Source organism: Netta rufina (assembly GCF_964035555.1).
Source record: "Netta rufina genome assembly, chromosome: 2".
NCBI classification, from domain to species: domain Eukaryota; kingdom Metazoa; phylum Chordata; class Aves; order Anseriformes; family Anatidae; genus Netta; species Netta rufina.
Window position 1 is genome coordinate 62,871,704 of NC_140124.1, and position 21,324 is coordinate 62,893,027.

The 21,324-nt window shown below is 42.6% G+C and overlaps 1 protein-coding gene across 1 annotated transcript in view; it reads right to left on the minus strand.

The window, feature by feature from the left end:
• AOAH (acyloxyacyl hydrolase) overlaps positions 1 to 21,324 on the minus strand; it is a gene marked incomplete at its 5' end in the record, with an annotated part of 72,432 nt that overhangs the window by 48,152 nt on the left and 2,956 nt on the right. Inside the window, 3 exon segments of the mRNA XM_084306983.1 lie at positions 6,216 to 6,315; positions 7,404 to 7,464; positions 10,913 to 11,008. Of these exon segments, the coding sequence (XP_084163109.1) occupies positions 6,216 to 6,315; positions 7,404 to 7,464; positions 10,913 to 11,008 (257 nt within the window).

Here is a 21,324-nt window from a genome sequence, read left to right on the forward strand (position 1 = left end):
GTCTCTAGTCTTATAAAAATGTGGGTATGTCACAAATAATAGATGAGAGATGCTAGGAAGGAGCCAAGATAATGGTTTCTAGTTCCATCCCACTGGGCAAGTTCTGTCCCCAAAATCAAACATATATCTTGCATTTGCAACAGTTATATTGTGTGTGCTGCCAGTTGCTGTCGTTTCTGCAATAAAAGACATTGATGCTCAGATGAGGAAACTGGCTTAAAATAGAATACAATGCATGAAAAGTTTCCAAGGAGGTAAGGCTCATCAAACCCTTTCTGCTGGGCAGGAAGGGAGAAATGTTTCCTGCTCTTGGCAGCAATGCATCAGCACACAGTTTAGACAGCTACAGCAATACAGTGCTGAGAAAGTGTAAGAGAAAGGACAGGACTGGGCTCCCAGGGCTCTGGCAGCTGATGGACACGGGTGTGTGGAGCCCAGAAATCAGCCAGCCCCATCCACCCAAATCAGCTCAGCCTGGCCAGCTGATTGCTGCCATAGTGCATAAGGTGGCCATGCCATGGATGAGGCTAGGATGTGGGGTGGTCACTGGGATTTCAGTCACTGCCTTCCTTTAATGCCCTCCACAGAGCCCTGGTATTCCCAGCTTTATTATTATTATTATTTGTAAACGGATCTATTCCTCATCATAAACAAGTACACAAAGCAACTTTAACTGTCTCTCATTTATCATCCTTGTTAGCCCGCTCTATCCTGGCTGGATAGGAGAGCAGATATTTACAAAACATTCCAACAGTTCCCTTTCTAACTCCTTTTCATCATCTTTTTACCAGGAATAGGCATATCAAGGTACAAAAACATTGCAGAGCTCGTTAAGCAGCACCAGCAAAAATAGGATTTGTTCTATAGCTCCCACCTTTCATCCTGCAGAGGCTTTAAGGGGAATCATTACAATGGCATGGGACAGACAAACCAAATTACACATGCTCAGAAATCAAAATAGGGACCTTCTGTGCAAGCCCAGATCTAAAACATGCAAGGCTTGACTCTGAGCTTTCTCCTCCATGGAGAACTAATTTGATTTCCAGCCCTTTTAATCCACTTGTTTCTTTTAGACTTGGACTCTGTGTGTTCTGGGAGCAACATTTGGATTTATTTTTTCTCCTTGGCCTCTGCAAAACATAGAGCTGGCCTCCATGAGCAACACCTTGACCTCACACTCTTGCCTGCCATTCTCCTGCCCCAAACACTGGTTTCTTTCACGGAAGGTTAGGATTCTGGTGTTTTAGTTTTGCATTTCATTTTCTGCTAATGAATGAGAGCAGAGGCAATGGTGAGAGAAAAGTGAAAGGGGAGAAACAAGTGCTGCCTTCTTTAGCTTGCCTGTCAGATGTTTCTTCAGGGCTCAGTTCTGACTGCAGCAGAAACACTTCATGTTTCAGAAGGCTTTGCCTATCTCCAAAAAGGAGATCTGGCTTCCCAGGACCCTAGCCCACCTCCGAACATCTTGCTTTATGGCCTATGGCTGCAAAGCAAGGAAACAGGGCACAGAGACAAGATTTGCCTTTGGCTGGCAGCTTGGTCTCCTCAGGAACACAGAAGCACTCCCGCCCCACAGCTTGGTTCTGCTCCACCACCTGGTACGTGGTTTGTGTTTTCACTCAAAAAGGGAGAGGAATGAGAGAAAGTAGTAACTAGTAGCAGTGTTTTTATTCAATGAAACTCTAAACAGCTGCTTTCCCTAGTCAGACTTTGTTGGCTTCTAGTTTGTAAAATCTGAGCTGTAGCTGAGAGATCCCAAGCTGGAAACCTAGAAGAGCATGCCTCTCTTCATTTGGCTGAAGTGTGTGTGCACGCACTTGCTCGGACAGTCACCCAGGCAGACACGAGCAGTTTTGGACACTTCTTTATGACCAGGACTGCCACTCTCAATCTAGCCCAACTGTTTGTATCCTTTTCTTTTTTCATAACCATCTTTTGCAAGAGGCTCCTAGCAAGGCCACGGACACATCCCTATTCAAATGTGTGAAATACCTTCATTTTAGTTCTCATTTCCCTAGAAACAAAACTTCTGTTGACTCCACTGCATTGGCTTTGTAACATGACCAAAGTGCTCAGCCAGTCCATGTCACCCAGAAAAACTATGAATCCCAGCCACAGTACTCAGATGAAAGCTGCACAACCAGGCTTGCTGCAAAGATCAGGCTGCCCACAGTAATGTCCATGAGGGATGTGTCTTTTGTTTTGTTCAAAGTGAAAGGTCTGACAGTGGGAACGTGAACCAGCACCGGCGCTTGTGGCAATGAAGCTTACTTTGGTAGAATAAAATGACATTAGCATAAATATGTATATTTTTGCTGATACAAGATGACTCCCAGTAAATTTCTGCTACTGGAGATGAAGATAAAGTCTGCAGTCACAAGGCCTCTAATAATCTGGAGCAAAAAAGGCACTCTGAAGGGCAGAAAGAAGAATGAAGGCTCCTTCTAGCACCAACTGTTCAGGAGACTGGCAGCAGCAGGACACCAGTGCTGAAATCAAGCCATTATTCTAGCCCCAACAAAATCAATTTAAGTATTGCCATTTAACTGAATAGGCCAGCTGGCTTAACACAATCTAGGGAGAAATTGAGATGAGCTTCCTGCAAATCTGCTCCCCACCTGGACCAGAACATGAGGATGGCAGGCAGCGCCAAAGCCTTCACCCTATTTCAGCCCTTTTCACTTGGTGAAGGAAAATCCCTGTCACAGGACCCAGTGCAGAAAGCCCTCCACCATTGGAGCTGATGAACATTTTTAGCTAAAACAATATCCTGTCATCCTAAACCAAGTAGCTTGGATAGATGTAGCCACTGGCAGCACTTCTGTGCAGTACTGCAGCCATCATTAGACTATTCTCTGTTGATGCAGCTTTAGCCACAAGGCATGTTACAGCAACTGTAGATGCTGCCCAGACCTCAGCTGCCAATGGCAAACCTACATGTCACTTCAACTGCACCATGTTATTTGGCCTCCTGACTTGGAGGAGTCCCCAGAGCCACTTTTCTCATACAACAGGGAAAGGACAGCCTCTGGTAGCACAAGAAACATACAGCAGGAGAGCCTACCCTTGCACCTGCCCTTCTAGCCCTGGTCTATGGGCCACTGGTGGCAATGAGGTGGGGTCACGGGACCCCACACCAAGTGAAATCTGCTCACAGCACTGCACAGCCATGCTGGTGATCTGCACCAACACCTCATCATCCTTCCAGTTCTCCCCACCAACATCAGGGTCTGCTCCCAAAACAACCCTCTTTCAGCCCTGGGGCTGCCCTGCCAGGCAGCTTGCTGATGAGGCTCTGCCCTCCAGCTCCTTGCTGAGAGCTTTGCTCCGTGGAAAGAGAGCAGTGGTTTTTATTCACAGTTGGAGCCAAGTCTCCTAGAATAATCACAGAGCACTAATGGCTCCGGGCAGGTTGGCAAAAAATTAATTTCAGCTAATTTGTCAGAAACTGGGGAAGTGATATAGTGCATATACCACTTACATGGTATGCAACGTCTCAATTATGCAGATAGTTTGCTGGGTCTCTGAAGACATGGCTCTTTCTGTGATACATGTGATCTCAACTAGAGCAACATCACAGAAACGTATCAAAATAAACTAGATTGAAAAAGCAGCTAAGTGTTGATATTTACCATGTTAAAGACAATTAAAACCAGAACATTATACTGCTTCATAAGGGCAAGTAGCTCAGCTTGCATTTCACTCCCTTTGCCAGTACAAACACAATAGTAATTCTTGGAAAATGTGCATCCAAAAGTCTAAATGAATAAATGAAGTACCTGAAAAATCGATATTGTTGAACAAAGCAGTCATTAGTATTAAAGTCTTGCTCAAATACTTGGCAGGGGACTGAGCCAGCACTTGCAGGCTCATATAACTGAAGTGATCAATCAAATTACAAACCAAAGGAGCAAATGTGAGGTAAACTGCATTTTATGCATCTGTGTCTCTGACTGTATATTATTATTTTTTTTTTTTCCTCCACCTGTGATTCATCTTTACCCAGTCTGACTTGTTACAGAGTTACTGTGGGCAATTTATCAACCACTTGAGCATGAATTCAGAGCCCTGCTCTTCTTCCATCTCACTGTGCTGTCTGGGGGCACCAAACGTGCTAAGATGGAGACTAAAGCCTGGGTAAAGAAATCATTTTGTTAATAGAGCTCCCTTAATCCTGGTGAGAAGCAAATATGCCTTGACAGAAAGTGGGACATAACCACCATTTGGAAGGGAGAGCTTTTCCTGATGCACAGCCACAAAGCAAAACAAAACAAAAAAACAGGGAGGATAGGTAAGAATACCCTGATTTTGGTGCAAAGGTTTATGACAAACTCCTAAAACTGGCTAAAAAGCTGCCCTTGCTTGCTAAAACATCCCATTTCCCCTTGGCTTGGCCTCTTTTGTGCCTGTGCAGGGCTAGCTGTGACCTTTAGAAATTGCCCTGAGCTTCACGGTCTGCCAAATCAGGAAAAATTTTTGCTTACACGGAGAGCCCAAACCCCTCTTTAACTGAAGTTCATTGCCTGCATCCTCTGTCACCCCAAGAGGTGGCTTGCACTTCTGCCCCAGGCAGAAGTCAGGATGCAGGATGGTTTCAACTTCTTTTTGTTCCCCTGACACAAGCAAGGAAGTCCATATGAAAAAATCCATGTCTGGGGCTGGCACTGCAGTGTACGTGCAGCCATGGGTGCCACAGCTGTCCTGCTGCTTGCTCTGCTACACTGGGAAAGCCTGCTAGGCTCTCACCTCCAGCCTGAGGACTCCTCAGGCTGTTCTTGTATAACAAGAACAAAAATGGAAAAAAAAAAAAAAAAGAAAAAAAAAAGAAGAGAGAGACTGTACGGTCACTGACAAGGTCTCTGCTGCTATAACAAGTGAAGAGGAGGAAAAAACCTATGCAATTATCGGGGCAGAAACTCTTGGAGACTAAAGAAAATTTGTGGGATGAATAAAGACCTGGCTGTCATTAATAGAGCACCTGCAACAGGGCAGATCTGCTGTGCTTTGGGAAGGGTGGAAAGAGCCATGAACTGTTTTACCAGTTCAGATGGAGAATTTCTGAAGAAACATGTTTGATGAAGTTTGGGCAATGTCCTGGTTGAATCAGGTCAGTGTGGGCCCTCTCTTCTCCAGCACACATTTTCTTTCATCCCTGCCTGGTTGCACCCCCGTATATCTTTATGCTAACACGGTACAGGGCACAGAAGTCATATGGGGCACCCACCTGTTATAACATAAACGCTATTGTCATTCTTGGAATACAAGTGTTTCTGCAGCTCTTAATATTAGGTGAACTAAATCCATCCTGGAGATGAACCACAGCTCATTGAAGCCCATAAAAAGGCTCTCACTGATTTCAGTGGCTGCGAGGCAAGACCCTGTGTAAAAATACCTTATGCAAACCTTTAGAAATCAGGGAGAAATTTATCCAGATGCAGGAAAAATATTTCCAAAAATAGACTTCTCAGTGAATCACTTGTGGTTTTTTTTTTGACATTGCCAGACAGCCACTATTGCTGTCAGGTTTCAGTGCGAACTGGGCTGCATGGTGACTGAAAGCAACCACCACAACCAAGTGTATCTGTTTGCACACCTGTGCATGTGCATTTGTGTTTGAGTGTCACAGAGCTCTGACACACAGTCAAGTCCCCATGGCATAATAACCATCCATCCCCACTGCCGTTGTAACTGCATACATCCCTAGCCTGTGGTAAAAGGTTGTGCAAATTAGCTTAAACCTCTCCCACAGCAGACCAAGCCAAGTCAAATAACCCCACATTTGTGGTGGGAAGCTAGGGCCCACGCAGGCTGTCACAGCTGATCAGACGATGCAGGATAACTTCTTGTGCCACGGTAACATAGGGGTATAGGTGAACTGCAGCTGAGTATCAGCTTGGGGGCTATTGTGCTGCTTAACAATAAAGTCTGGAGATAATGAATTTTTTCGGTCTACTCTCTGTCTCTGACCAGGCTAGTAAAAGGAAGGTTGGCACTGCAATTCCCACTTCCTAACAGCCACATTACTGACACTCCAAACAGCATGCTGTGTACCTTCCATTCAGACAGGCATTTTCTGAAAGCATCTGTATTAAAAATGTTTATTCCCCCTCCCCCCCAAACAATACACATGGCCTGAAAGCCTCTGTACTTCTCAATCCCAGCTTAAGCAGCCGTCCACAGCTCACAACTTTGAAAGAAGTCAAAAAGCAACTCACCTTGGGAGGAGGGTAAAGATGACAAAGTGGTTGTCCTGGATCCTGTTTACACAGCCTCAAGGAATGGCAGACCACATCAGCATTCATTTCCCTGTCTATGCTAAATGAAATGGTGCAAAAAGAGAGACAATTATGTTCTTTTGGGTGCTTAGAAGCAGAAGCTATTCCCATGGGAAGCTAAATCTCAGAACTACATGACAGCCTCAGTGCACTTCATCATAGCCCATAACCACTGCTCCATATACTGTTAGACTCTAAATAACTTTCTGCCATGGTATCCTACTCAGCATTTAAAATTGGATGATAAAAAAGCACTGCGCTTGACATGCAGCACCTGAACCAAATGCATTATGACTCTTCTGTTTTTTAATCAATCAAAAGTCTGACAAAAATTTAAAGGTTAAAGTTAATGCATATGCAATTTGGCACATATGAATGTTCAGTCATTAACTCAGAAAAATAACCAGAAATCCTTCAAAGATCCTTAACCTTTAATCACCAAGCGCAAGTGCTAGGATTGTTTCCTTCTTTTTGGGACACACCTCTGGGCCAATCAAGAATTAAATTAAAATGTTTAATTGGAGCACTTCTTCCTGTAAGCACTTTCAGCCCCTTGGCTAGTTTTAAAAATAAAAATAAAAACCCTAGGGAGGGAGAAGGTCTAACAAAGGCTCTGTTAATTAAACTAAGAACTTTCAAAGGGGAATAAAATGATCTATGTTATTTTTCTTTAATCACTTACATTACTTAGTGGGCTTCCCCAAGAGTGTGTATCAAGGTCAGGGCTAAGAGCATGTAGGGGCTGACAATTAGAAAGCTTGATTAAAGATAAAAGGGAAAATGAGAGACAAGTGTTAACATAGTGGGACTCTGTCGAACCTGTCTTGCACACACAGGTTATTCAGATTCCTCCATCAGCCAAACAAGCTGAATTTCAAAATGTAATTACATCAGGTGGGCCTGATCTGAGAGGCAAATGCAGCATGAAAGTGGTTAGCAGCAGCAGCCTGTATTTATTCACTCAGGAACAGCTGTGCCAAATACCGAGCTGGAATTGCTCTCAAGCATTTCTGCTTTAGAAACCAGGTGATTTTAGGAATGAAAACCCTGCATTTCAATCTGACAGTGCATCCATACTTCTGAAAGCACAAACTAAGCCAGGACTCAAGAAGATACAGGTATACTTACAGTTCAGCTATGTGAGGTCCATAAAGTTCAGCAAGGACGTAACAGAAACCTTGCAGTTTTTCTAGAAAACATAAGTTTTTAAAGTAACTCAGCACAGTGAAACTGGTTTTATGATAGTCAAAAAAAGCAGGATTTGCTTTAGGTGAATGATGATTTATCTAAGAGAAATGCATGTGACCCTGACTTCAGCATAGAACCAGAGAATGGATGAAATTCTGAATTTCTGACCGAGGCTGGGACATGAAGCCCTTCTCTGGCTTTAGGCAAGCTACATGGAAAGGACTGAAACGGATAACAAGCACTTGCTAAATGTTCGGAGCGTTGCATCATGTGAAAGCTGAAACAAATCATGTATGCTGCAGCATTTTCTGAGCAGTTTAAGCAAACTGTGACAGGCTTACAAGAAGAAAGAAAACAAATAGATAAAGTGCAGCAAGCGATGAAGGACTTCATGCTACTGCTTGAGCTGCCTCCGTGTCTCTGGGGGATTTTGCAAGGTAGAAGATGCTGTTTTGTATAGAGCAGGAGTAATAACATTCACACAAATATTTGACACTTTGCATGTTGGTCCCTTTCACAGTCTCCAGCCATGTGCTGTCTCAGGGGTCTTTTTTGAATCTGGGTGCAATGTGCCCTTCATGCCCTGCAGAAGACAGCTCATCAGAGGTTTCTTTGAGGTACTGTTGTAAAAAAGCAGCCCCTCCACCACTTCACAACCCCAGGGAGGAGACTGTGTTTCCCAGCCTGAGCAGCCAGGAGCTGGCTAACCATGCACACATCCTGCAGAGGAGGTGCTATGCCCTGCCAGGGCAGCACTGCTGCTGGTAGGAGCCACCAAGAGGCTGGGTTGCACCAGCAACCTCACAGCTGGTGAAATTCCTGAGAGAAGTCATTTCCTCTTGTCCATCCATGACCCTGGCTGTGCTCACCCCAGAGAAATGAGAACATGGCCCTGGAAGGTGCAGGAGGGCACGGGAGCATTATTTCCCCAGCACCCTCCTACTCATTCAGTGTTGCAGACAGCTCTTGTAACAGCAGCAGCTGATTTTTCTTATCCCATGCCAGATATTTTATTTCAATCAAGTTATTAGCTTCATTTCTTTGCCTTTTTTGCTGCATAATTCCTCTCTATTGGCTTTTTAGGAGCTATCTGTGAGTCAAAAATTGGTCTCCTGGCTGGAATTAGATTTTATTCTTGTTCACCTAAAAGGAAAGGCATCATAGACATCAATAACCCCACATTTGGTATCATTTCTGAATACAGCACCCTTGGATGAGGCTGGGCACCTGTCTCCCTCCGGCTTTGAGGTGGTTGGCCAGAAGTAAATATATTTCCTTCTGCACTGCTTCAGGGAAGAAATCCCCTAACTTCCCTGTTCTTACATGATAAAACCTTTTTTTTTTTTTTTTTTCCTCTATAGCTTTGTAGTGTTAGAAATACAATTCCTGGCTGAGTCCCAGTGGATAAATATTTGCAGGAAAGATGGTATTAATCATGTTGCCATTTCCACTCAAGCTCTAAGGTGTTTACACAGCAGTGGTTGACAGAAGCAGAGCATGACTTGGAGGCAACACCAAGACAGACAGTCTCAAAGCACATTTTGGATATCAGACACCTCTCTTTCATCCAGCAGACAACCAGGATCCAGGCAAACACATATTCTTGCTAACATCCCTTTTACCACAAATACTGCCCGTTCCTCCAGACCTGGCATTTCTGTCTGCTCCTTCACTGGTGTTACTATTAATACTTTCATAGTTTTATTGTCGCTCAAATCACGTACATGGCACATACAAATATTTTCTTGCCAGCACGACTGTGTCTTGTTCTACACAGCCTATGGGATTGAGTGATGGGTGCTGAATTCCTCTCTTTTTCTTTAACTATTTTTGTTTTCAAATAGCATGTAACGTCACTGAAGACCTGATCCAACTCCCCTTTATTGCAATCAAAATTATAAGAGGCCCTTTAACAAAAAAAAAAAAAAAAAAAAAAAAGTGCTTATTCCCTTTTTGTCCCTAGAAAAATTCTCATTGCCATTGATTTGTCACAGTTATTCTTAAAAGTAATTGTAGGCATGTGTCTAATAATGAAATGGTTCCTTCAGCAGAAATGGCACGGCCTGATTTAATAGGCTTGCTCCTCATGAGTATCCAAGCTTTTCTATTGTTTCAAGGAGCGAGAGGAAGCTGATGAATCCTGCTGGGCTGCAGAGTTCACCTCCTAGGGGAGGATAAATTGGGTTACACAGTAGCTCCTGCACAATCCCTAGGATTTTTCACTCCTTTCAAGTTCAGGGTCATTTTTTTCTATTGGGTGTATCCATGCATCTCATAGAAGGTAACTGGATTATACAGATTTAGATAAAGGGATAATAGGATTTTATGTGTGTAAAGAATGGCAGTTGAAAAGAAATATCTTGACATGTCAGCTGAACACAGTCCATGGAGTGAATCATGATCATAGACCTAGCATGTCACGTTTTAAAGAAGAAAACTGTATTTTAATATCAGGATCAGCGCTTCTAATTGCAACTTCATGGTTATGTGCCTATAATTTAAAACACTGAGGATATTACTTATGGAATAGAAATAAGATAAGCATCATTCTGTCAATGAATGAATTCCAGTAATTACCTCCCCGCCCCATCCTGTATCAGGAAATAATGTCTGGAAAGGAAGGAATTAATATTCTACATGCATCTTCTGTGAAACGGAGGTCTATCAAGATGGTTTCTCAGAGATACAATTCATGAAGGCCTATAAAAATGGCTCTTTAATGTAGAATCCTAAGCCACCTTTTTGCATTCATAAAGTTAAAAAGATGACATTAATGTGAGATCTAGCTACTTAAATAGTTGTAGGATGGGTCTGTGAAGCACAAAGCTATTTTGGTATTCAAACTGTTCTCTATTTAGAGACGTGCTTGGACAGAGAGACTCCCTTGGGATAAAATAAGAGAAAGAAAAGGGGGAGTCTACATATATTCATATGGAATAGCTCTCACTTTTGAAATTTTTTCTCATCAGTTACATTTCAATAGCTTTTCTGTGCAGACCAAATGGTTCACATCTTACCGCTGTCAACCTCAGCTAATTTTTATGATTTTACAATAGTGGCTTCCTATCCATGCTGAAAATATTTTAATCTTCTCAGTTGCTATAAAGACCCGTATCAACAAGAAAGAGGAGTGGCTGGACATACATCGAATCTGACTATTTTTAAGCTGTTAACAAAGAGACAAAGGGGAGACAAAGAGCAGGGAGAAAGGGACTGACAGGCATGTGGGCATAATACAATCCCATTCACTGTAGCTCTGCGACAAAATCCCAGCTCCACTGAAGCCACGTCTTTCCTGCAGATAGCACCTGGCTATCTTTCAGCCACATTGATTTTAGATGCTGCACGAGAAGTGGCTAAGGCTTTTTCAGACTCAATGTGTGAATTTTTAATTAACAGAGAAATACAGCAGTACCGATGTAACATATGGCACATTATTTGGTACTTACCAGGTATGTAGTTGCACAGTCTCTCCACGGCTGCCTTTACTGTACTGTTGTGCCACTGTGCAAGCTGTTCAATCACAGAGACCACAAGCACACATCCTTCAAACAAACAAACAAACAAACAAACAGAGTGAATACAGTTATCCCCATTGTGTGATGAAGCACCCTGTGCCATACTTCAGGTGTCATTGGGCATTTAATTTCTTGATATGCTCCATGGCAGATGAGTGCTTGGGGGAGTGAATAACTGTAAATTTCTGACTTTATTCAAAAACATGTAGGTTATCAGAGAGACATATCGATGTAAAAGGAAAGCACAGAACAGCCTGGCTTTTACAGCACCAAACATGGCTTTTAAATAAAGGATTTTCTATCCTTTCAAGGATGAAAACCAAGGAGTGCAGTGGAGAGCTGCAGCTTACAGCTGTCAGCTTTGCCTCCTGCCCTCCTGGTACCTTTCACACGAAAAAGGACACACATCTGTACCTGATGGGACTTCTTGTTCACACAAGCCACACAGAAAGCTACCAAAACTACAAAATGAATGGGTGATATGGCTGCCTGCAAAAGAAATGTCATGGACCAGACGTGTGTGCCGACAGCCATGGGGCATCACAACCACTGTGGCACCATTTCTTCACAGGCTTTCCTCTGAAGCCCAGTGGTGTTTGGCATGCGTAGGGCCATTAGGCCCAGCTAGCCATTGCCTAAAGCCAGAATGCCACAGGGTTCTTTCTGCTCTCCCACGGTGGTAAAGAAAACATTTCCTCTGAACTACAGAGGTGATCATTTCACATCACTAATCTTGCTGCAAGCAGGAATAAAGCTTATCTGCTCCTTGTAGTGGGTACAGCTGAGACCTAAGAGCTTGCACATCGTAGTAAGGTGTTTCCTGAGGTGTGAAGCACTAATTTTCTGATACTTTTAAGATGAAGAAGCTTCAGTGTCATCTGCATATACAGATAATTCCAAATTCACACAATGACCATAACCCTCTAATTTCAGGCAGATTTTAAATTGCTGTGAGTCAGCATTGCACTCTCAATTTCTGCAGTGGCTCCATCCTTTTATTAAACAAACAAACAAACAAAAAATCGGTGATGTCAACTCTAACAAAAATAGTTACACTTCACAGCTATTGGGGAGAGTGAGGTCCCAGCATGGACTCAGAGCCTACGTAACACAGCTGGGTATCCCAGACAGCCAGGAGACAGGGAGCCAGAAGGGAGCCACTCTCACTCAAAATCCTCTGCAGAATGATTTATAAAGGATGCCATTGCCTCTCATCAGCCTGGAAGAATAGGAGAGTATATGGAGACAGATTCAACCAAGAGAAAACCCCAAAACAAGTCATTCCTTCTTCTCTCAACCCTGCAAAACACACAAGCTAGCCTGAGCAACACTCATAATCCAACAGGTTGTCCTGAGGATAAAAATACCCTTGGTGCTTCACTTTCCTCTGGAATACAAAAAGACAGCCTCCACTGAAGATGTAAGACATTTTCTCTCTCATATTTGTCAAAGTACTGCAGAGGGGGGAAAAATAGCTATTTTTGGTCCAGCTCTACCAAACAGAAACAGAATTCTCAATCACAAAAACAATCATTCAGGTAGCCCTACTCAGGAAGAGGTTTCCTGGCAATTAAATGGAAATTTTTCATGTTTATTAAGTCAGTCAGGCACTTCTGTGTCTATTGAACCAGGCCCAAGGGGAGATTTGCTTTGCCTGAGAATTAACAGAGTCATTGCTGAGATGGTGAAGTACTTAATGCAGTACCTTGGGCTACTGGATGCTATATGAATATAAATAACAATAATAGCCTGGCAACTTGGGAAAAACCCACAGAGCTGTACTTCAGGGTGTTTGGTCTCATAATCCCATCTTTACTGTCACACGGAGGAAGCTATAACCCCTCCCTGCTGCAGGCACCCATCAGCCACAACTTCATTCTTCGAGTGCTCTCCTTGAATGCAGTTTCTCCAGATGAAACACTACACGTGACAGGACAAACAGGTGAAGAAAGACTTGACTGATTTTCAAGGGGGTCTGCACTTCCAGTTAGAGGTGTCCTTTGCCTCAGATGCTGTGGCTCTCTGCTCCTTCTGGTCTGCAGGCACTTCTTGTTGTCCCACCACAGGCCATGCCCATGGTGACTACAGAACCTTTCCTCTAGACTGAGGTCATCAGGAGCAGCTCTTGGCTTGGAGACTGTAAGTTACTCAGGAAAAGGAGAAATGTGTAAGGACTTACTCCAGTCCAGGAAGTCAACCCCACCCATGCTCCCTGATTTTTGGATAAAAAACACACTCCCCCCCCGAGAGCAATTCAGATTTATTCTCTAGGAGAACCTGTGTCCTGTGTTGAGTTATAGGTAAAGCCTCAAGGGGTTAGTGTCCATAAGCTGAAGTTAACTTAGACTATCCTTGCTCCTACTACAAATCCTTGTTTCTCATCATATAGGGCATCTTCCTCTGGATTTAGTGGTAGGAAAAGGATTCATGGCTGGCTGCAGCAGAAGAAGCCACTACCCCCTAACAAAATCAACAGAAATGTCCCTGCATGCTAAATAAACAAATAATCAGAAATGCTAACAAGTTATCCTAACCATTAATAGCTCTTAATCCTGTAGGCTAAAAATGTAAAATAGCTAAAAATGACAGGGGGAAATCATATGTCTCTGACTGTGGAAATCTCACTGCCATAATTAAGTATGATTACTTGTGTGTGAGAGTATAAACTTCTTAATTCTCTGGGATCTGTAGAAAAGCACTTCCAGATCTGGACAGTCATTAGCAACTATTGCTTGCTTTTAATTTACTAGATATTTACATGTAATTTATTTCTCATTATGGGCTGGGCACATATAAAGCAATGTATCGTAAAATGGCTGGGGTTGGAAGGGACCTTAAAGATCATACAGTTCCAACACCCTGCCATGGGCAGGGACACCTTCTACCTGACCAGGTTGTCCAAAGCCCCGTTCGACTTGAACACCTCCAGGGATGGGGCATCCACAGCTTCTCTGGGCAACCTGTCCCAGTGTCTCACCACTGTAAGCAAAGAATTTCCTTCTAGGATCTAATCTAAATCTCCCCTCTTTTAGTTTAAAACCATTCCCACTTGTCCTATCACTATCTGCCCATGTAAAAAGTCACTCTTCATCTTTTTATAGCCCCCTTTAGGTACTGAAAGGACATGGTGAGGTCTCCCCAGAGCCTTCTCTTCTCCAGGCTGAACAGCCCCAGCTCTCTCAGACTTTCTTCACAGGAGAGGTGCTCCAGCCTTCTGATTATCCTCATGAGAGCTCTTGCGCTCTAAGTGTCCTTAAAGAGTTGCCAGCTCTGATCAGTTGCCCTGTCACCAAGGTCAGCGTCCCATGGGGTCTCACCCACTAATTCTTTAAACAGGTGGGATTTTGGTCTCCTAATGTTCATGGTCCTGACTTCGCTCTTTGCCAGGCCCATATTCCTCAAGATCACAAACTCAGCCATGGTGTGGTTGCTGCAGCCCAGGCTGCCTCCAGTCTCAGCCTTGTTAACAAGTTGGTCTGTGCTGTGGAGCACCAGCAACACTTCTCCTCTGGTTGGTTTGCCACCAACCTGGGCCTTGAAGTTACCCTTAGTGCACCGCAGGAGTCTCCTGGGTTGCTCATGGCCTGCTGTGCTGCTCTCCCAGCAGACGTCCAGGGGTTGAGGTCACCATCAAGATGAGAGCCTGCAGGCACAATGCTCCTTGTAGCTGAAGCAGGAAGGCCTCAGCAACAGGCTCCCCTCGGCCAGGCAGCTGCCCAGAATGCTCCTGCCCTACTTGCTCAGGTGCACCCCATCCAGTGTCAGCATGCCCGGTCTCTCAAAGGTGCATCTGAGATCACAGAACCCAAACCTGAGTATGGTATTAGCCATGCAGCGTATCATTCACCTGATCCATCCACCTCCTTCTTTTGGGGTCCCAGTCTCCAACTGGGAGGATAGAGAATACTACCTGTGCTCCTGATCCCTTCAACATCTTTCAGAGGGACACAGAACCCTTTTTGATATTTCAGAGTCACTTCACTGTGGCCTTATTCGACCCTACATGAAAAAGTAGGGATAGGTTTTATTCCCTTGGCTTTACTAGGCTTGGTAGCGTCTTTGTGATATCGTGACTGTGGGTTCCCAGCAGGCAGAAAACATCTCTGGAGAGATTGTCCGGATGGCAAATTGGTGCTTCAGCGCCTCTCAGCAAGGAATCTCCAGTTACTAATACCCTTCACCCTAGAGCAGCTTCCTGGAGTTCCCTGCAGTGTAGGGTCTGGTCTGGGTCTGGATAGATAGACTTCATAATTAAAGATTATGAAAAGCTCAACTTTTCTTTTTTTTTTTTTTGTAGTTGCATATGAATTTTGTTAGAAACAAGTTTCAAGAAATTGACTTTGCTGTCACACTTCAATAACAACAGGTTTCAATACCTTGCCAGGCTGAAGGATGTTTTCTCTGGAAGAAATTCATTGGTGGTGTAATGCCTACCAGCCATTAGAAACTAGACTTTGGTATTAATAAAACACTTGTCTCTTTTAGTGGTAGTTTGTCCCATCTGCTATTAATTTCTGAAGAGATAAGAGAAAGCCATAACCATTTTACTCAGCAGCAGTAATCTGAAAACACACGTCAGGAAGTACTTCTTCCCGAGTATTTGAAAATAGCATGTAATAATAAAATGATGTTTCCAATATGCTTGGAAAAAAATAATAATCATACCCCAATAATAAAATCAGAGCTAGGGAGATTCATTTCTTAGCCACAAAGCCTCTGGCAGTTTGAACAGACTATTTAACTTAATCCACTTCTGCTGCACATGTTTGAAAGGATCTGTAATTAGAATTATACCTGCGGATGTCAAGGAGTGTCTGGATGCTGAGAGATGCTTTTGTAAGTTTTGGATTTGTGGATATTTTTGTCCAGTAAAATGGATTTCTGGCACCTAGCACATCATCCTTTGCCATTTTTTGCTCAAGCTCGTGAGTGTTGGAGCCTTTTCTTGCCCATCTAGCCATATCAGCATTCCCCAGCTATAAATTAGCTGTACCCCTGAAGCACAAGAAGAAATAAGCCAAGAAAAGTGGCCTTGGACACAAATAGCTCTCCATAAGCCCTACCCACTAGGCTGTGGTTGCCCTGCCTGCTCCCGTGGTGCAGGAGCTGGAGCCTTAGTTGGTGAACTGGCAAACCTCTGCCTCAAATACCTGTCTGCAGCAGCAAAGCACCTGTAAAAACAAATCCACCTATCACATTCCTGGTTCTATACAGAAGATGAAGGTTTTCATGAAACGTGGGCTTCACTTCTTGCATTTCGGATGATCATTTCATGTTGTGGGTTCCAGTACATCTTTTAAAATGAATCATACAGAGGTGGAGTTCCCAGAGGTAGTCTACAAAGTGTATTGGACGATACTGTGACTTCTCATGCTGATGCTAATGTTCTGGAGTAAAAACACTTCTTTCCGAATTTGCCTAATCCAGGTCCAGTTCAACCCAAAATAAGGCATTCCTATTTGAAATGAGTGTGGGGAGCTAATTAGAAGTCAGCAGGTCTACTGTTTTCTTCCCTGAGATGGGGAACAAAACTGTACATGGGTACTCCAGGTGCAGACAGACCATGGATATTCAATGTCCCAGTACAAGAAAGATTTTTTTTCTACTATATATACCTTTTCTAATACTTCCCCACACCCATTTTGCATTCTGCTGCTGCTTCTGAACACTGAGCTGATACCTTCAAAGAACAACCCATTGAAATCTCTGGATTTCCTTCCAACATGCAAATAGTCAGCTCAACAGATAGGTGTATAGGCAAAGTCAGGATTGTTATTTTCCCATGTGCATCCACAGCATTTGTTGCTTTGAAAGACTATTTAGAAAGGGATGTGACTATGAAAGTCTTTTAACTCAGACTTTGCTTTTTATTCCATTTACAGTTAGAGTTATTGTATTTCATAGAGATACCGATGTTATGGAATATAATTATAGGCATCTGTATTCTAATATGTTGGCGTATACAAAACCTTTTTTGACCTAAATTTGCCAAGTGTCATAAAATATCCTGAAAATGCTAAATGATATAGTACTACCAAACGTGACACTGGGCATAAAATTACATATAGTATACTGGGTAAAGATATTTTTGAAATTTTGATGTCAATATAGCAGTATCTCAAGTGTATCATAGCTCTGTAACAAAAATAGCTAACCCTAGAATATCAATTATCATTTCTGTTGTTCATGCCTCTGCAGCTCATGCAACAGCAGTGAGACACTTTAGACCCTGAGCTTCAGAGCTCTACTCATTCATTATTGTTTCCTTAAGATGTCCTATGAGGACTCTGATACCGTTACGCTGGTACAGAAAATTTAGTTTCCATCTAGTGGAACACTCTGGTATCTATACCTGCCAGCTAAACGCATCCCTGGTGTTTCCTGTAGTATACTTTAAAGAGCCCTATTTAACTAAATCTATAACCCCAGGCATTTCCAATTGAAAATTAATTAATTAAAAAAATGTATGCGTGCCATTAACATATTTTTCATTTTCAAATCTGGGAAGAGTATTAGAAATGTACTGAAGCCTGAATGGTGGCAGAGGCAGTTTTATTATCTCTTGACATTGGGACTGTTCCCTTGTCCAGTGCCAAACAGTGAGCCACATGGATAATTTCATTCAGTCTGCAGAGATTTGACCATTTTAAGATCTGGAATGCACAAAACTTGTTTCAAATGTACAGTTCCTAAAATCACTGAAAATTATTGCCTTAAATATATATGCAGGTTGTTCTGAAGTTCTGTGTAGGGCTAACATATGAACAGTAGTGGGAGGCACATATATTGGGGCAATCAGCAATCAAACAGACAATACTAAATAAGTAAGATTATTAAAGAAAGCATATACTAAAGGCAATCGTCAGTGACATACAAGACTACCCACGTCTGTATATGCACATATAGATATATGTATGTGTATTTACACCCAAATGTACGTATATAGGTAGGTATGCGAAGCACACCTTTTTATTGAGATCAATAGATATATTTACATTTTATAGTCATAAACTTTCAATAGGATTTGGGGTGATCTTGAAAATTAAATTTTTACCATCAGTTGTTAAAAAATAGAAATTGTTGTAGAAAATATTTCCTTTTTAAGAGTTGCTTTCATATCTTCCTCACTACTCATGCCTGTGGTTTTTCTGTCTGATGAACAATCATAGCAAAAAAGGCTGCAGTTAAATATGCTATTTGTTGCTGATCATCAGACCAAGTTTTGCTGCTGTGTTAACTGACCAATGTCAGTGAAGGGAACAGAGGTGCTGCAGCTTCATACCGAGTTAACTGCAATCGAAACCAAGCCCGGACTTTCCCCAGACAATATGTGCACAGCCGCTTTGTCTGAGCATGGTGATGAAAAGCCTCCAGCCCCCTTTGGTGAATTCCATAAAGTTTTGGGGAGCTCTGAATGCCACTGGTCCTGCTGCCACTCTGGGCATATTTCATCCCCGTGTCCATGCACAGAGGTGAGCTGCTGGGTACATCGACTATCACACAAATCAACACAGGTGAAAACCAGTGTTTTGTACAGCTGGGCAGCTCTGAAACGTGCATTTTTTAATGTAACCAGAGCTGAAAATATGTTTGAAAACCACACACCCTCATATGTTAGGAATTATGTTCTCATGGGTGGACGGAAGAGGTAACCCATGAAGGTTACTGAGAATGGCATTATATTGAGCACAAAGGCGGTGAAATTTGCTTCCCTGGCTGCTGACCCACAGGATCTCGCTTTGCTAGCGAAGAAGATGGAAAGCGTTGCTGTCTGGGTGTATCGAGCACTCCCTGACTAATAGCCTCATTCCAAAAAGGGCAGCCAAAGTTAATCGGCAAAAGGAGCAAGGCAGCCTGCTGCTGGGGAGAAAATAAATAAACTCTGCTATTTGCAAATGATGCTTGCAGTCACAGAAGAGAGAGCCAGAAATGCCGTCCGGGAAGAAGCCATCCAACACACACCTCTAGTCTAGCAGCTAACCAATGGTGTCTGTGCTGTTCCTAAGGGATAGAGCTGTTAAGACCTCTAATGAGGTCTTCTACAGCCTCCTCAGGAACTGATGACAGTGCTTACTTATTGTTACCATTAGTACACACTCTTCCTAACCTGAATGCCCCTAATCTGAATAGTATGTATTTCCGTTATTTATTGTTGTGTCTGTTAGGATCCTGGAGGATAAATCACCCCTTTAATGTTTTTGAGGACAGATTTAACATCTTTTCTCAAGTTTGTCCTCTCTAGACTAATTAACTCCAATTTATTCAATCATGCTTTATAGTTTATGTTTGTTTTCCTCTGAAATCTCCAGTCACTCTGCTTCATTCCTGATGGACAGCCCCAAAAGGGAATGCAGAAATTCCTCAGGGGCTTTGTCAGTGCTGAGAAAGGTAGTGGGTTACTTCATATGTCTTGCAAGCTAACTCCTGTTCACACATCTTGGTGTCTGCAGTGTGTGTGTTCACCCTGACAGCATGCCATCATTGTGCCACTACAAGCCCAAATGATCTTCCCTGGGGATGCTACCTAGCCAGCCATTCCTCATCCGCATACCTGTGTTGAAATGACTTTTTTTTTTTTTTTTTTTTTGGGGGGGGGGGCAACCACTCCAAGTTTTCAAGACTGTTTTGAATTTAATCCTGCCCTACACTATACTTGCAAGCCTTCTCAGTTTTATCTAAGCTATTAATTTAATAGCACTCTATTATCCAGGCTAAACAAAATATGGAATGATATTACATTCAAAGTTGAGGTCTAAGAAAGATCTGATTTTGTACATCCTTCCGCATAGAGGGTGAGCTATTTGTAATTACTCTGTGAACAAGGCCATTCACCAGTTTTATTCCACTGCGTAGAAACTTACTGAGGTGGTGCCAAAAGCCTTACTAAAATCAAGCATCTACTGCTTCTTCTGTGTCTACATGTTGTTACCCTGTCATCAAAGAAAAGTAGGTTGTTCTGACACTGATTCTCCTTGATAAATCAAGTTAGGCTCTTATTCATATTTATTTTTGAAAGGTGCTTTGAAAAAATTTTGATTAATTACTGCATGAATTTTCCAGGAACTGATGCTTAACTGACTGATCTACAGTTCCCCAAATTTCATTTTTTTCACCATTTGGAAGAGATGAATGTAGCAGTTCCTTCCTATCTTTCAGCATCTCCCCTGTTTTCCAGGGCAACTTCTGCCTCTCCTGAGTGTGGTTCAGACACTTCTGGACGAATTTGACTTTGCTAGAGTACAGGACAACTTGCAGACACTTTAATTGCTCTGTCATAATTCAGAAGGGGAATAAAAGCTTTACAACTTTTTCAGAAATAGTATATAAATAATGAACATCGTCTTACATGTAAAGAAATATTAACATTGGCATTACTAGTTACTGGGATTACTGTACTATCTTTGGGTACATTAGTACTAGCTTAAGTAAACATTTACTTGCCTCGTGAAATGGGTGGTATTTTCCTCATTTAACAGATGGGAAATGTCAAAGGCCTGAGCTGGGTATTCAAAGGTCACACTCATACTTAATTCTTGAGAGAAAAACACACAGCATCTTGCTCTCCGGATGCCCCAACGAAACTCTCAGGCTGCTTCTAGCAAGAGGTTTTCTAGGTCTTGTCCTGAAGAAACCCCTTAAGACATATTGCCAGTTAACAACAAACCCAGAAACTAAAACCAAATCTAAAATCCAGCTCCCAAAACAGTGCACAGACTGTAAACTCGCTGTCTTTGCATGAGCAAAAAGCATCTTCATGGGTATTCACATAGAGGAAAACATATGAAAGCCATTTCACCTGTCATTGGGACAAAGCAGAAGCGTACATCACATGCAAGGCCTGCAAGAAGACTAGAGGGAGAACCTGAGCTGGTTTCACTACATGAGGGAGCATTTCCTCAGCCTGGGGAGGCAGGAGACAGTTTCATGGATGGAGAAAAGAGACTGTCAGGTGCTGGGAAGCTTTCTCTGAAGACAGGGCAAAGGAAAGACCATGTGGAAGCTCTGCTCTCTAGTACCTATTTAAAAGTAAGTTGGAGACGTTTAGGAACTACGTAGGAACACTAGATCTGATCTCAAGGCCAAGAGGGTTATCACCAGGTTCTTTCCCTCTTTCTTCTATAATTCTAAAAGGCAGCAGCATTAAATCCCTTTCTAGGGGGATTATATATATAATATATATATTCTATATATTTTTTATACCAAGTCAATTGTGAAAAGTCGTTCTTTGAATTAAGCAGTCTTTTTTTTAATAATAATTATTTTTTCCCCAAGAAAATGCATCAAAAATGACCCAACCATTTCCCCAGTATGACCAGAACATCCTGGGGGAGATGGTGCCTACC